Below are 18,454 nucleotides of genomic sequence, written 5' to 3' on the forward strand. Positions count from 1 at the left end.
TTTCATTCGTGTTAAGCAGTGAATTTTAAGCCTAACTCAATCCCACAAAACCAATAAAGTGAGGTTTACACTCACTTACACATTATAAATTGGTCTTATTTATAGATAATGTGAAACTTTCAACACAATATTTTATATCATGTTTATCCCTCTCTTTTTGTCTTGAAGGAACCTGACTCTGGTTTGGGAAAGACACAAACTATACACACAACCACATGTATCTCATAATCCATTCTGAAAGTTTGTTTGCTACATGGAAAGCACTTTAACATAATTTGCTAAGAGTATACTTTACATGATTTTAGTTTAAGAGTGAAACATAATTCGAATTTAAGATGAAAAACATATTTAATCTTTTATTCAAAATGCTGCGTATATAAAAAATGTGTGTGTATAATTTATTATAAGTATTGTTTTCGATAAATTAATCCTGCATATTCGAAAATAAATATTTGAGAACATATATAAATAAAACATTTTGCCTTTTTGTCATCGGAATTTTTGTATGTATAGAATTACTCAATTGTTTGTGTGAACATGGATGAACCATACCGAAAAAGTATTTAGATTCTGATTGCAAGTGCGAGAAAATCAAATTTGAAGTTCTCATTTGTCCATTGCGGTCCATTGTTTCTATCTCATGGTCCACAGTTTCTATTCATTCTTTCCTCTTTCTTCTCAACAGCCCTAGATTCTAATCCCAATCTTTAATTACAGTTTTTTTATACGCCAAAGCAGAGATCAATTAACAGAATCACCATATATTTACAAACGAAAAATTATGCATAGAGTTTTAGTTAAATTGGGGGGATTTCATCTGATTTTTTTTTTTAAAAAAAAAATCCTATTATTAAAATAAAGTAAAAGACTAATGATTATGGAAACTAAAAAAGAAAGCAAGAGAATTTGAGTATTTGGTTTATTTAAAGATAATTTTATAAAAAGGATGTTGATAATAAGCTGTATGACATTGGATATTCTTATCCCATTCATGCTTTTGAAAAGAAAAATGAGAAATGCCTTTCTATTGGCTATGGGTATCACAAATATGAGAAATCCATTAAGAAAGAAGAGGAAATGAGCCTCACTTCCATTTCACAAATACCAAAAACTGATATAGGGAATGATGTGGTAGTGTAAACATTCAAAACCCTTTCAACCTTTCTTATGAGTTTACGATCACAAAATCTCATCAAAGTTGACAACTTTCATCTCTTTCGAAAACATGAGCAACCCTGGAGATGAAAAGGAGCTGTGTCAAAAGAAGAGGAAATCCACCATTTGTGAAGCCTCTAACTTTAGGACATCGAGGAGAAGATTCTGCAGCAGCAACCAAATTGAAGAGGAGATGAACAAGGGAGTTTCAACAACATTGAAGCTTTACGATGACCCATGGAAGATCAAGAAGACTCTAACTGATAGTGATTTGGGAATCCTAAGTAGACTCTTGCTGGCTGCAGATTTGGTGAAGAAACAAATTTTGCCTATGTTGGGTGCAGATCATGCAAGAGCTGCTGAAACTGAAGAAGGTACCCCAGTTAGAGTTTGGGACATGGACACCAAATCCATGCACCAACTCGTCCTAAAGCGATGGTCTTCATCCAAGAGCTATGTTCTTATTGGAAAGTGGAACCAAGACTTCGTCAGAAGAAGAGATCTAAAGAAAGGTGATGAGATCGGATTTCATTGGGATCCATATAATTGCATTTTCAATTTCTGTGTTCTCAAACGAGCTATGCCAGATAATTAATTTCAGTCTTAGTTTTATTTTACTTTCAAATCAATCCTTGAGGAAATCACAAGTATAACCTCTATATATGCTTATGTAGACATACAATAATGTTGTTGTAAGAGCTTCTACTTCAAACTTACCTTTTAATCCCAGACCACTTTCTATTTCCATTGTTCTTTCGTTTCCCACATCATTTCTAATTTCCATCTTGCAAATCTAGGTCTAGCATGAGATCTTTGTGTGGTTTAAACCTTAATTGATAATCTATGTATAATGAATGTTTATGATGGTGTTCAGTTCCTACTTCTGTTGTTATATATGACTGTACCATGTTGCAGACCGATTGCACTACTTGCTGGTTGAAATTCAGGCCATTGCATTCATCATTTTCATATAGCTGATGTAAAATTACCCATTATATTCGTTAAACTAATGATTGAATTACAAATCCTCATCAATTGATGAGTTGTTGTATTACAATTTGAGATACGATGTGCCTGCAACATGCTTCTAATAAAATCAATTATCATTTTAAATGATGTAAGATTGAGACTAAATACAGTGAAAGCGTTAATTTTTTTCTCAGATTGTCATGTAATGTAAAATAACAAATGTGATCCTTGGTTATAAACTCATTTTCAAGCATAAGTGTATTAGCAATTGAAGCTTACATAGTTCTATTAACATGTATTTTTCAAGTGTGAACGATCCATACATGAAATATACATTTGAGACCTAACTTTGAAACATAACATAGGACTTAATTAAAGCAGTGATGATTTTACTCTTCTATGTTTCTGGATAAAGCAAAATATTTGTTAAGGGATAACAAAGAGAGGTTCACTCAGCAGGAGCGATAAATTTCGTCTGCATATTATTCAGATTTGATCATAAATCATATATAGATTGCCATTGTTGAATAAAGGAACGCTATTTTGGAATAATTTTAAGTTTTTCAAATTTCCTTGAATCCTCCCAAAGTTCATGGTTTTACCCAGTTAGTGAGTTCTATAGCCCTTTTGCTGGGAAATTTTCCCTTCTTCCCCAGTTGAAGGGATGGTGAACATACAATTCAAAACTGCACATTTTAACTATCACAGTTAACCTAAATCTATACCCTTGTTTTAGTTATGATGATTTTCCCATTTGCTTTTCATTTTTTAACAAAAGTTTACGATTCGATCATATAACCCAATAGTCATTAACAAGGTATTGCAGAAGAAAAGCAAGCAGCTGCTATTTTGTAAACGATAAAACAACCACTCATGACCAAAACACTTTCATTACTCAAATCATTAGCATGCACGAATTTATGCAATCTTAATCTCATGGTATCCCATGTAAATTGAAAAAAAATTTAATCATGAATTGTCTAAAAGGATATTTCTATATTTTTGAGGTTTAAGACAACCTAGTTGTTGGGGGAGTGAGAGGTATGATGAACAATGTCCTTTTGGTTGAAATTTTTTGTTATTTCTTAAAGAGATAGATCCCTTGCACTATAAGGCAATTCTTTCAAAATTTGAACTTATAAATGTGTTTTTTGTGTTCATAACTTTTGTTTAATTTAAAACCTTGTTTTATAGGATTAATCTCTTTTTAAAATATGTACAAGGTGTTAAATATTTTAAAAGGTTTATACAAAACTTTATTCTAGGTTACCAACATTTAGGTTTGTATATTGTTGGTCCACTCACATTCATTTTTTTTATAAACTTTTAATGTGACCAGCTATATGGATTCATGGAGGTCAACCTATAGTTGAGATTCTATAATTTTAAATACAAAAAAAAAAGGTAGTAAAAAACACAAAAACGATACCCATAGAAGAAATTTGTGAGCCAAAACTCTTGTGGCAATTAGGGGTGTTTTCAATGAAATTTAGTATGAACAAAAAACAAAAATTTCATTCATAAAAAAACAAACAAATTTGGGGAATTCTTTTATTTTGACCAGCAACTTACGTTTTCAATTCAAAGAAATTGAAGAATCAAATCAAATATTTTGATACACTTAGCATAACTTAATTAAAACCTAGAAATATATTAATATTTGAATGCGCTGTGAGTTGATTTCAATGGAGATGTTTGATATAAATTAAACAAAAGCATACGAAAAATCTCCAAATTAATTGAGTAAAAATCAAATTAAAGAATATATACTTGTATACAAAAGTAAGAAATTAGTGAACAGTACCATAAATGTCCATATTGTGTTTTGTCATATTCATATATATATAGAGAGACAGAGAACATGACATATACATTGTGTTTTGTCAAATGTCCATATCCTTGTGTCTTTATTTATAGAAAAAACATATTATTTGACATTTAACAAAAAGTTGACTTTTATACTTTTAAAGGAAAAAATAGAGTAAAAGGTAGTGAGGAGGAGTATCAAATGAGAGTAAAAAAAATTATGATGTAAAAGTATCATTGTCTTTATTTATATTTTAGTTATCTTATTACTACTTTCTACTATAGGCTCCTTTGAATATGGTATGTTCATGAAAATCTATATATATATATAGAAAGTTATACTTTTGAAAAATTTACACAAGAAAAATATCCACTTTAACAACTCATTTTAATAATTGTTGAAGTCGAACATCCTCGAGAAAACCTTAAAATAAATAAACCCACGAGGTTAATCTCAAAGAAAATTTAAGAAAAATCAACATCATCAAGAAAGTCTTAAATTGAAAAAAAAAATCTGAAGAAATCAATAAAAGATACTTGGATGAATGGATGGAAAGGCAATTATAAAATGACATTTATGATTAAGAAGAGAGTGAGTGATGTAGTATTGGTGGGTTTAATATTCTATGTGAAACTTGATAAATAATCACTTAAGAACCAGCACACTTCTCTCATTTGGAATTCTAATTTTGTGTTCCAATCAATTAAGATTTTAATAATTAATTTGTAATAATACTCTAGATAATTTGTAAAACGATAATTCAATAATTTACATCTAAAATACTCTAGCCTTAGCATTGGCTTTCAAGTGATTATTTATAAATAAGTCTCTTACCTATATGGAGAGTCTTTGGGATATAGAAGACTTGGTAGTTACGTAGCATTGGTGGGTTTGTTAAAAAAAAATTGTATTAGAAAGTTTGTAATTTTCGTTAAAAAAAAGTTTGCAACTTTCATAAAAAAATTTAGAGTTTTGGTTAGAAGAATTTAATATTAAATAATAATACTTTTGTTCAATATTAATATACATATATAATCTTTGAAGTTCCAAAAGACATTCAATCTATAATGTGTTTTTATTCTATCTTTATGTATAATATGTTTCCGTTTGAAGAGATTTTTTTATTTGATGATTTTCATGAAAGAATAATCATTATAAGTTACACTATAAACAATAACATGGAGACAATTATTATATGTATACCATTTAATTTATACTCTTCTTATCAAACATGGCATGTCTAACCTCATTATTTTGTTTGGATATTTGATCCGAATAAGAATTACATATTCTCATCAGAAATATATGTACATTTGTATTGGTCAAAAGTTTAACATTTTAAAAGAAAATTTACAAGTGTTAGTAAAAAATTATGTGTCGTGAGAAAGTTTGGTCATGAGAAGGAATGATTTTCTTTTAGCGATTCTTAGTCTGAAGCCAGTAGTTTCATAGTTTTGGATTGTGCCTCATAGAAAAAGTTCCGCAAAGACAACGGTCCTTTACCACTCCTTGAATGGTCCCAAACCTGATTGGTTACCAAGTTGTAAAGAAAATGACAGGCACACGCAACACTTTCACCATCGTATGTGCTCCCAATTATTCGTATTGTTTCTCAACATTCTTACTTACATTTTCGCTACAACACAACATGCATATACATCCCATTAAATCACTCACTTCAATAATATCTTTTTTCAAAACTCTCCATTAAATCACTCACTTCAACACAACATGCATATAGGAAGACACAAATGCACACAACGAAAGATGCAAACACACACACTTTGTTCCACCCAAATGTCATTGCTTCATGATTCCAACACTAAGATTAATGTTACGACCCAAATCAAATGAACATAAATTAGAGAAGAATAACGAAGGAATATAACTTTAATTTTTTTCTCAAACCAAATGGCTTTGAGAAGAGAATATTAGAAAAGGAAATTAGGGATGTACTCCTAATTTTCCGCCAAACAAATTTCTTTAATAAGAGATTATGTAATCTTAATTTTCCACCTAAATCAATTGACTTTAAGAAGAGATGGAGGTCCATAAAAGCAATGATGAAGAAAAAATTACGCTTTCGAGATTGGTCTACTAGAGCTTGAATAATGGCAGAGATAACACTTTGAAACCATGGCGAACATAAAACGGAAGGGAAAGAAAATGTGTGCATGATGGTTGAACCCAAGCATGGACAATGGAGGAGAGGGCTCACACGTCACTACTTGCATAGGCAAGAAATAAAAGGGGTGTCTTTCTTTCATAAACGGGTTGTAGGCTTGCTCGCCACAAGTTGCGGTTTAGCCTAACGGGTTGGTGGTTGAAATTTATAACCTGACCCATCTATTTTTTGTTAGATTGGTAGGCTGAGTCGTCGGCCTAACCAACTTTGTCACCTATAATTAGAGCTGTCAAAATGGGTCACAATCCGCGAGTCAACTCGGCCCACCACGAGTTCGGACCGGGTTAAGTTTGAAGAAACTGTATTTTTTTTATGCGGGTCAGATTTCAATCTGACTCATTTAAACTCGGTTCATGTGGGCTGAACCCGTGGTGGGCCGGGTTGGCCCACCAACCTATCTACCTAATTTTATTTTATTAAAATTTAATTTTAATTTTATAAAAAAATATTTATTATTATTTTTTGCTTGAAATTTGTTTAGATTTGAATTATAGAAAATTTGTAATTTTTTAAATTTTTTTATTTTAAAAAAATTATAATTAAGTTTAAGTGAGTCAGTGAGTCAACCTGTTTATCCACCAACCTGTGGTGGGTCGGGCCAGGTTCAAATTTTTCTGGCTTGTTAATAAATGAGTCGGGTTGGTTTGGCTCACTAAATGACCAACCCATGGTGGGTCGGGCCGGATCGGATCGAATGACCCGTTTTGACAACTCTACCTATAATCTAGTCAATTTGTAAATATACATAACATTATCGTTTGTCATGTAACCAAATCTTTAATGTCTTTTGATAATAAAAACTACATCCATTCATTAATAAAGTTTTGAAATGAAAGTTATTCAAAGTTTAGAATAACAACAAAATATAATTTGGCATAAAAATTAAGAGACTAAATATATTTAACATTTTTTCTTAAAATATACCTATAGAAATTATATTATATATGTACTAGGATACCTCATTAGAAAGTGATAAGTTACCCTCCTTCTACATAAATAGTTAATTAATGTAATATATAAAAAGATTATAAGTGATAATTTTCAATTTTAGAAGAAAAAATAAATAAAAAGATTTTAGAAACTAAAATCAAAACTTACCCTTCTTATTGGAAGCAAAAGTGTATTAAATTAATTTTTTAATTTTCTTTAATTAATCTATTCCCTCTTTGTATATTTGAAAAAACTAGTTTTATTGTTTTATAAAATTTGCCTGACTTATATATAATTTGAAAATCAAATATCACTCCTACTATTAGTTATATTAAATTAATATAAAGATTCTTCATATTAGAAATAAAGTTCGAACAATATCCATATAATTAAGAAAATGCGATAGTGATAAATTCATAATTCCATATAATTTTCAAGAAACACAGGAGCACATTAGAGTTGCCAAGTGTGGATAATGTGCATATTCTCTTGACATGTACTAGTGGCACGAGTTTGAACATCTGTCAGATTAATAATTGAAGAATTTGGAAAGGAGACCCAATATAGAAAGTAATGTGTTATATAGGTTCTGTAGATGGAAATACACGTGTCATAAATATAATTAAAGTACTTTGAAAATTTATAATTTGACTAACTTTATATATAGAAAAAGGAATAAGATACTAACAAGTAAAAAATAAAATAAATATTACAGGTAGATGTTACCATTTTTTAAAATTAATTTTTTCTGCTCTTATGAAATTGATTATAGCAAAGAAAATGATTAATTGAAAGAAATATATCCTATGCATGGAAGAGGATAGAAAAAGACAAGAATCCAATGTTGGTGCTTTTGTTAGTGGAAAAAAATTGAAGAGGGGGCCAATTGATACGTAGAAATATATCCTCTTGGATATATACTATTTGTGAACTAAAAAACTTCAGAATAATACTCTGATATTTTGTGGTCGACTTTTTTTATTCCGTACGTATATGAATATTATTATTTCACTTTACGTGCATAACAAATTATTGTAGTTCTCATTAAATAGTTATTTAACATACTGCCTTCATCATTTTCAACACTTTTATAGATACTTAAAGTGAAATAGAAATATTCCTGAAGCCATCAGAAAACGAAAAGTGTCCATCCATTATATATATATATATATATTTCTTGTATGTACTTAAAGTGAAATAGAAATATTCCTGAAGCCATCAGAAAACGAAAAGTGTCCATCCATTATATATACTTAAAGTGAAATAGAAATATTCCTGAAGCCATCAGAAAACGAAAAGTGTCCATCCATTATATATATATATATATATATATTTCTTGTATGTACGGGATCGGCATTTATATATATTTACTATATGATACTTGTCTTAACATCAGGGTTATTGTGCATCTTAGTTTATTGGAAATATTAGTTAAAGATGTTCCGATGTTAAATTCAGTTCAAGTTTAATTGCTAAAATAATAAATGTTGTAATAAATAAATAATCAATAATCTTACCTACATTTGTATTTATAGTTTTTTAGTGAATATTTGTTTAAAGTCGGTGTAATTATAGTCCAATGGGCTGAAACTTAATTAATGACCTAATTCTAATTACTAACTTGTTTTACACTAAATGTTTTGTTGTTCAGATTCGTCTCTATTGGCTGGCCATCCTAATCGTCATATTGACATTATTTATGATTGACAAATTTTAATGAAAATTGGTGTAATAAGGGATGTTTAACTAATTAGTTAGGAAACGTTGTCGTTTAGATGTTTTAACTGATCGGTCTATATTGTATACAAGCACCCAAGCCCAAGCATTAGCAAACGCTATATGCAAAGGGTGATCGTTAGGGTCAAAGGGTTGGGATGCCTCGGGAGTGTGTCATCACCTTGATGGATAATGTGAAGTGTTAAGTTTTTCAACTATCGAATGCGAGTAGATTTAATGGTTCAGATTGTGTGATGGTTAGGTTATCCCCTTCTATAAATAATAGTGGGGTTGGTCCATCATTTTCATCTTTCTTCCTTGCTGCTATACTTTTTTTTATTGAAATTTTCGCTTAAGGTAATAATGTCTACCATTCGCCTTTCTTTGTTTGAGGAGTTTTGTGGTCGAGGTACACAAATGGTGTTTCGTTGTCATCATCTTTTATATCCCCATTGGATAGTCAGGGATCAATTGAGCGGAGTGTAGCTTCAGCTAGTAGTCGAGCCATAGATATGCCTATGTAGGCACAACACCCTCTCGCAATTATTGATGTTGAGGAGATACAACAATCTGTTCTTAAGGCTTTTCCTCTAACGGTCATTCCCTCTCCCTCTCATCCTAAGCAAAATAAATAGAAGAAAAAGAGGGCTCATTGTCAAGGAGATAAGTCCTCATCCACCCGATCGCACAAGTAGAGTCGTCGAGGTAAGGGAGAGAGATCATTGCCCTTGGTAGGCAGCTTTTTCGGAACGAAGTTGTGTCTTGGCGCTAAGTCTCGTTCAACCTGAGCGATAAATTTCTCGTCAAATCTATGCAAAAATTTTATAAGAAGTGAAGGATGTCAAGAAGAAGAGAAGGAAGAGGAAGCGGAAAAGGAGAAGCTAGAGTTAGTAGTGATAACAAAGGCACGACGATTGTGGAGGCATGATGAAACAATAGTGACAACCAAAAGTTGGAAGAGGAGGTAAAGAGGAGGAAGATGAAGAGAAAAAACATGAGAAAAAGAAAAAAAGAAAGGAGGAGAAGGAGCTAGAGGCAGGGGCAATAAAGGCGTGATGTTGGTCGTGGAGGAGAAGGAAGGAGAAAAAAGAAAAAGGAAAAGAAGAAGAGAATGAAGAAGAAGAAGACCAATCGCAATATTTATGGACGAATTTTACCAATAGCAAAATTCGTCGATAATTAACAACGAATTCATGATTATGATAATTACCAACAAATCTATCAATTCATCTATAAAATGACCACTTTATCAATAATTTTTTTGTCGTTGGTAATCCGTCAGTAAATTTGAAGTACTAATAATTTTTTTTTGTTACTCATCAATTTCGTCAATCAATAATTACAATTTTTTTTGTAATGTTACATGAATTTAAATTGTTCTTGATTTATTGAAGAATTTTTTCATAAAAGTCATTATTCTTATTAGTTCAAAATCATCTTACCAACAACTAAAACATTTTCTATGAAATAGAAATTGAATAAAAAAACAAGAACAACATGGTATAAATTATCCTAATAAGAACTATTATTTTGAAAGACTATAAAAACCGAGCTTCAAGACTAATTGTAAAGAAACTAAGGTTTTACATTAATAAGAAGGTGTAGAATTGGTGGTTTCGAGCTTTCTTGATCAATTACCATATTTTCTTGAAACAATTTATTTTGACAATGAGACTCATGCATATACGTACATATTCAAGATATATAAAATATAAGGAAAAAGAGATTTTATACTAATTAATTTAAATTAGACTAATCTACATTCAGTATAAATACTCAAAGAGATTATAACAAAATAGGAACCACACTAAACATGTGAAACCTGTAATTAACAAGATAAGGACAAATCACTTGAATAACGTTTTAGACCTTACAAGGAGTAACAAAAGTCATATAGTATAATGTAATTGTATGATTTATGTTGTTTATATGATGAGTATACAAAAATTTAGATCAAGAGTAAATAATTAAATACACTATGAATAGCCTTGATTGAGGATTTTAACAAAAGTTATGAATTGTATGCATCGTGGAGCATTTCTTGAAAGTGTGAAATCAAAATTATCGAAAGATTGATGTTTAAAAAGAACTTTGAAATATGTGTGAGGAAAATATTTCATAAATAAATTAATCAAATATATCTATTGATAATTGATTATATTATTCTATGTTGTTTTGAGAAAGAATACTGAAAAAATGTAATAGATTATTTTTCATTTATTCAATTAATTGTGCTACTTAGAACATGTGATAATTAATTATATTCATGATTATAAAGTTGTTTTATAATGATTTTGAACTAATTGATTATTACTCTATGTATATAAGAATGAGGAAGGATTTGCTGAAGATAAAGAATAGGAAATAATACAAAAGAAGATTTCATTACTCAAGTAAAACATTTTTAAAACATTTTTAGATCACTTGATATTAAACTTATGGAAATCAAACACTTTTTATATTTATTAAAATTAAAACCAATTTAAAAAAAATATTCAGAGAACTCGTTTGTTCAACGAACTTAAATAGTTACAATTTATGTATTTACATATATTTCTTGCATGTTTTTTATTATTTAACTTAATTTAGTCTCTTTAAATAGGATTATTTTTCTCTTCTCGCAAACCTTGAGATTCTGAAGAAAACTTATCTACGTGGTTAACAAGTTTTAAGATTTTCTTAATGGAATGTGTAAAGTAAAAAGCATATATGTTGATGCAAGATGGTTATTTTAAAAAGGAGTGTAAAATAATCAAAGTAAGAGTATTAAAAAAACAATACACACATAAAGTTATATTGATTTACCTCACACATTGATATTAAGTCTAGTATCTTAAACAACTTGCTTAAAAGATTATGCTAATCAAAACATTTATTAGAATGAGTGTCACTCTTTCTAGGTATTAACATTTCCTAGTATCACATGTATCAATCTCTCTCGATTATACGTATAAACATCTTCAAGTATTTTTCTTAATCTCCTCTCAGATCAAGAACTCCCAAATGAAATAACAAGAACAACTCTCAAAATTAAATAGTAGAAACCTCAAAGGTTAATCATACACCCCAATATTTCTTACTACTAATAGAATTTGACTCTATAATAACAATGTGTATATGAATCTTCTCTTAATAATGTAATATTGTTTGTTCTCGTTCTATCTTTGTTCAACCATTCTTCTTTTCTTCATCTAAGTCTCGGTATTTATAATCACATTATAGAATATAATCATTGATGTGTTTTCATCTCTAAATACTTTATTTATATACCAATATCTTCATTTTGCTTTGAATAAGAAATGTCTTTCAGAGTTTTCGCATCCTCAAATTATCCATTATTTCCTTTCTTGTATTTCTTCAATTTGAATTTCTTCATTCTTCAATTCATATATTAACATTGTAGCTTCGAATATAATCTTGAGGCTATTCAAGTAATTTGAAATTTTTAGAATATTTCTTTGTATTTATAAAAATCATTTAAGATATTATTCAATATTTGCAATCTTCAATCAGCCTAGATATTCTTCATATATTTTTCTTCTTCAATTAATTGGAACTATTCTAATTCATGATTTTTTTAATATCATATTCGTTGATTTAATCTTCCTTTTTAATATTCAAATTTCCTTTGATCAAATGATACATTAGCCTTAATTTTTTGTCTCGTCTGCTAGGTCTTGTTTCATTTAGTCAATTCATATTTGACTCATCTCGTCTAGTGGTCCACCTTTATCTGACTTGTCTGATCAACTCAAGTTACCTTATTAGTGTTGACTCGTCTGCTTTTTACTTGAGTTAGTGCATGTACTCATTTGATGACTTTACTTTATTTTGTCTCGTCTTGTCAACACCTTTGATTTAACTCATTTGATCAATAGTTTTTCCCTTAGTAGTTTTAACTTGTCTAGTGAACTTGTTTAGCTTGGCTCGTCTACTCTTAACTTCTCGTCTTTATATTTCATTTGTTTTACTAATTATTCTAGTCTAGTTCAATTTTTGTGTAAGTGTATTTTACTTATTTCTTTGGCTAAACTAGGACTTAAACCAATTTGACATATCATGATTTATCAACATTAGTGTCTTATGGTTTGTAGGGTTTAGTTCTTCTAATGTATTTTTTTTCTTTTACTTGTTAAGGTTATTAAGAAAAATACATTATGTTAGATTCTTCAAGTAGAGATATTAGGAAGAGTAGGTAACTTGAGATTTGAGTTCCTAACGAATCTCAAGTCATGAGTCAAACCATATATTACTTTCGAACCAAATTATTAATGTAATGGATTTGTAGGTATTTTTCGTTCATGTTGAAGATCTCATATCGATTATAAATAAAATGAATTTATAATATATATATATATATATATATATATATATATATATATATATATATATATATAAAAGTAAGTGAAAATCTCACCTTACAAGTTTGTTTAATAAAATTGAGTTAGTCATAAAATATATTTTTTAAAATGGTATGAGTGTCATCTAAAGTCTATCATAATAACATTTATTGTTTATTAAATCTATTTTATCATGATTTATCAAGTCATTATCGAATTGTATATAAATATTCAGCTTGATACACAAAGGACAAGACAATTTTATAAGGTTAAATCAAAATTTCACTTTTTAAAAGTTTACAAACGTGAAACTCATAACTCTGCCTTAAATTTCTTACAACTTTTTTTTCTATTATAAAGAGTTTAATTATTTAGATCTCATCTTATTTTAATTTTTTACAAATGAACTATAAGGAGCTACATTATCTCAAAGTATAATGATAATTTTTCTGGATTTACATCATTTAATGACTTAGTTATTATTAAATTTTACAAAACTAAATTTTCATAAGTCAACTGTGAGCAATTTATTAGATTATTAAGGACAGAAGAGTATTTCCAAAGTCGCTATCTTTTAATTTTTTTTTTAATAAGAAACTTACTTTCGAAAGAATAAATAAACGGTAAAAGTAGTGTTATTTATTTTCTTGGATATTAATTTCACTATTAGTTAAAATTAAAGAGGATAAAAACAACGACAACTTGAAAACGAAAAAAAATAAATAAAAACTAATATAAATTTTATGCATCAATACTTTAATGAAGTTTATTTTAGCATAGCAGTTTATATTCTAATAACAAAACGAGTGTTGTTCGCTCCATCACTACCTTTCCAATCTTTTGTATAATTTTTTTAATTACAAATATAACTTTTTTCACTTTTACCTATTTCTATTTACTTTAATCTCAAATCTTAAATTTCTACCAATTTTCAATCCTTCAGTCCCACCTTTCAACTCTTCTTTTCCATAGTTATTCGAGTAAATTAAATATGGAGTGGTGAAGAGAGTAACACTATAACAAAATTATTAGTTTTGGTTATTTTTTAAACAGGTCCAGACCACAACAATAAACAACTAACAAAAACGTTGGGGCCTGTGATAAAAAAAATAACAATCTTTCTTACTATTTACACTTCATTATTATTAAATATACATCCCTCTCCTTTTTAATTATAAATTCAACAATGTAACTTTTTTTTCTTGTTTTCAAAAATTACTATTCACCAAACTTCCCATTATCTTCTTTCAATATGTGTGATGTATTGAAGTTCTAATTCATTTGGAGACATAAAAATAAGAAACTTTTAGAACTAAATATTTTAAAAATATAAAAGGAAGTGTATTAGATATAAGGAGTGTGGATAGCAACTCCAAAGACAATACTGCAAGCAAAATCTGGGATGAGCCCAATTTCCCTCACATCAGGCAATAAAATAATATAGAAATACAAACCAAAATAATGCAACGTTGCACAAAGTAAAAGAAAATGGAATAAAAACTAGGTTATTGTGTTAGAAATCTTACATCATAAATTAAAAATATGTTTAAATTATAATATATGTAAGAGTAAATTTCTAAGTTTAATCACACCCTTAAATATAGTATTGAAATCGTTAAAAAATAATTATATATGATATTAGTTGAATCTATCGAGTTTCTGCTTGTCACTATACTCCATGTTTTCATTGTGAAAAACTGATTCTGAGATCCAACACTAGATAAATACAAATCTTATTTTATTAATTTATGAAATTAAATCAGATTTAAAATTATTTTCTAATATTACACATTTATAATTTTATTATATATTTTTTTATTTAATGACACGTGGAGTTAATTAATAAGGAACTAGATGGATTGCTATGGTTTATGATGTGTTGCTGATGGGTGAAATATTCATAATTGGTGACTGTAGCGGAATTTAGTGTTAATTCAATGGTCTTGGGCTTTGGTTGGTGGTATTACAGTGAGTCATTTCTTTCCGCACCCTTGTATTTTTCTTTTACATTTTCATAAATACGAAAACTTTTAATTTATCTTTTAAAAAATATCTTTTGTATTGTATAATTTGGAAGTAATTTTGGTATGAATAAAAAATTTATATATTGTACCGAAAATAATTTTTATTTTTGAATTGTAAATTTTGAAAGTATATATAAATTTAATGTAGATGGTAATTAAGAGATTCAAAGTGATAAGAGGTATACATAAGCATACATTATATATTACATTGGAATATTTACTCCTAGCCAAAATGAGCACATTTAGAGTGTTTTTATATCTAGTTGTAAATCTTAATTGATTATTACAATAATTTTATGTAAAAAAAATTGTTTTTTATATGGAGAATTGAAAAATTATCTAAAATAGTTTATATGGAACTACAAAAAGAATTTGAGACGAAAGATATTGGTTCTTTTGAAGTATTTTCTTAGAATTAAGGTCTTGAGATTAAAATCATGAAGTCTTGAGATTAAAATCATGAATTGAGGTCTTAAAAATATGCATTGGATTTATTGAAATAAATTAGAATGACAATATGCAAATCAACAAATTTTCCAATTAAACGGGATTAAAGTTGTATATTGAAAAATATCAAACTTTAATTAGCAACGGGAGATAGCATATACTTTTAGGAAGACTGAGGTATCTTTCACACCATATGGTATATTTAACTTATATTCTCTTAGTGTGCTTAGTTAGTTTATGCACACTTTAAGAAAAAAAAATACATAAATACTACTATAAAAATTTTAAAATACATAAAAATTGCTCATACAAAAATAATCATGACTACAAAGATGTGGTGGATTATATTGATGTTACTACAATTAGTGGGATTGTTTGGAAGAAGTTATAAAAAAATCTCACAAATTAACATGATTTAACATTATCTAGTGATTATTTAAAAGATAATAATGAGAGTTTTAATTATTTTTTTAAAGGTTTATAACCTACACAAATTATAATATATTTTTCACTTTTACTTTTTTCTTTTCTTTTCCATTTTTTTCACTCGTTTTCTTCTATTCTTTTTTAATCCCATAAAAAACCTAAGCAAGTTCATCACCATTTCAAAAACCTACTTAAGTATTAGTTTGTCTCTCAGTTCATCAAAATCCTAAGAATTGATATATTTTTATTATTGTTGCTAATTGCGCCGTGACCTACTTCATCGTTACTAGATCATGCATGTGTTTTTTGTGATAGAAAATAATCTTGAATGCTTCAAATTTGTAACAGGTAATCTTGTTACATAAAAAAAAACAAGAAATAAAAATTTATATTCAATATTGAAGTCCTACATCCATCGAGTAGAGATAAGACCAAATTATAATATATAAGTGAGATCTCACCTTACAAGTCAATTTAGGCTTAAAACTCATTTTCTAATATTCAAATCTAATGTAGAAGCTACAGTTGGATAAATTGTTCTTGAACTTTATAAAGGATTATGACTCAAACCCAAATTAACCTTTCATAATAAGCATATTGAGATCTACTTGTCATTTGATAAAAATATTTTAGAGTGGTCAAATATACAATATGAATATCAATTGATATAAATTCTTACCAAAGTTATGAGAGACTGTTTTTCTTTTTAAGATTATTAAAAGAATTGAAAATGTATCACAGTTATTTATTAACTTGAGAAAAAGTATTGAGATGAAAATATTTGATTAACTAAATTATAATCTTATTAATCAAATTTTTTCTTAATTTAGTCTTGTAGACTCTCTAATTTAAATTGTGATTTCTAAGAATAAAAGACTATAAAATCAATGTATTTATGTACAAAAATATATAAATAAAAAGTATATAATTGATTCTACAAACAACAAAATTCTCAATCAAACAAATTATAAATAATTGAAATAACATCAATTTTGTGAGGTCCATTAATCAAAAGAAGTAACTTGGAAATAATGGAGAGTATCGGGACTCTACATTTTTATGACTCTATCCACCATTTACGTGTTTGTCAGATCTTGCATGGATTTAACTACAGATTTCATCTGCCCATTCTTTCATCAATTAAGGTATCCATATTGGACACCAATGCTATAAATTGCTTGTGTTGAGCTTTTTAATAAATTTTTTAAAATGTTACTGCTCTTATTTCATTTTATTGTCATTTATTATGATATATAACTTAACTTTTTTTCCATTATTTCATTTATCATCAATAACTAAATACTTGTAATGTAATCAAATAAAAATAAATTTTAGGGTCAAATATTATTTGTTACTTTAAAAATTGAAATTAGTCAATTTTTTTTGAGACTTTGATTTAATTTAGTCTCTTAATTTTATAATTTATATATTTAGTTTTTTCAATCAAATTTTATTATTTTATTTTAAATATTTTTCTCGATTAATATTAATTAAAAATATATGACAAATAATATAAACAACTCAAATATTAAATCAAAGTTTAAATTTTATTTTTAATAAAGAATAAAAACATATTTAATTCAATTATAATATATGATAAAACTTAATGCTTAAATTATTGTTTTGACCCATAAATACCCTTGAATGGGTAAATCTGTGAGAGAAATAGATAGTGAAAACCGTTAAAACTTATTTTATAATATATTGTAATATTTTAAAAATCAATACATTTTCTTTATAAATATAAAAATTCGTTATTTTAGCCTAAAACCACAATATAAAAGATGGTTTTACTGTGGTCATAGAACATTTTGTCTTGTGAGGGTTATTGTAAAAGTGAAAAAAGTTGGAATGATAGATTGGGGGATACAAGATTTTTATGACTCTTTAGGTATTTGTCAGATCTTGCATGCATTTAACTAGGGTTTCTCATGTGTCCACTTCTTTCATCAATTAAGGAATCGTATAAATTATATAAAATGCCTATGCTTCAGCATCCATGATAAATTCATCAAAAAGATTCTTCTTTCATTTAATTTTCTTTGTCCTTTCTAATGATTTAAAATAATAAATTATTAAGACACAATAATATATATATATATATATATATATATATATATATATATATATATATATATATTCAACCGTTTTACATTTTCTGTCTTTCATAAATAAAGAATTTAAATAGTTTTTTCATTTAATTCATTCTTAAATAATTCTTTCTAAAAAAATAAAAATTATAGCAAAAACCATGATAATATAAAGCATTTATCAAAATGATACACATTTAACTTTCTCCAAAGAAAAAAATTATAATTACACAAAATAATAACAATTAGATAATTGTCAAATAATCATAAAAAATAAATAAAAATTATCAAATTTGTGTTTTAAAAATAAGTTATAAAATTAAAACAACAAAAAATTAATATAGTTAAATGTTTTTAGTTTTGAA

At 27.6% G+C, this 18,454-nt stretch overlaps 1 protein-coding gene across 1 annotated transcript; it reads left to right on the forward strand.

The window, feature by feature from the left end:
• The first annotated feature begins 1,071 nt into the window (after positions 1-1,071).
• On the forward strand, positions 1,072-2,059 carry LOC108331362 (B3 domain-containing protein At2g33720). The gene has a single exon (XM_017566011.2). It carries the CDS (start codon positions 1,226-1,228, stop codon positions 1,748-1,750), a length of 525 nt encoding a protein of 174 aa, XP_017421500.2. The 5' UTR covers positions 1,072-1,225; the 3' UTR covers positions 1,751-2,059.
• Positions 2,060-18,454: the final 16,395 nt, after the last annotated feature.

Source organism: Vigna angularis, chromosome 4 (genome assembly GCF_016808095.1).
Source record: "Vigna angularis cultivar LongXiaoDou No.4 chromosome 4, ASM1680809v1, whole genome shotgun sequence".
Lineage (NCBI taxonomy): Eukaryota > Viridiplantae > Streptophyta > Magnoliopsida > Fabales > Fabaceae > Vigna > Vigna angularis.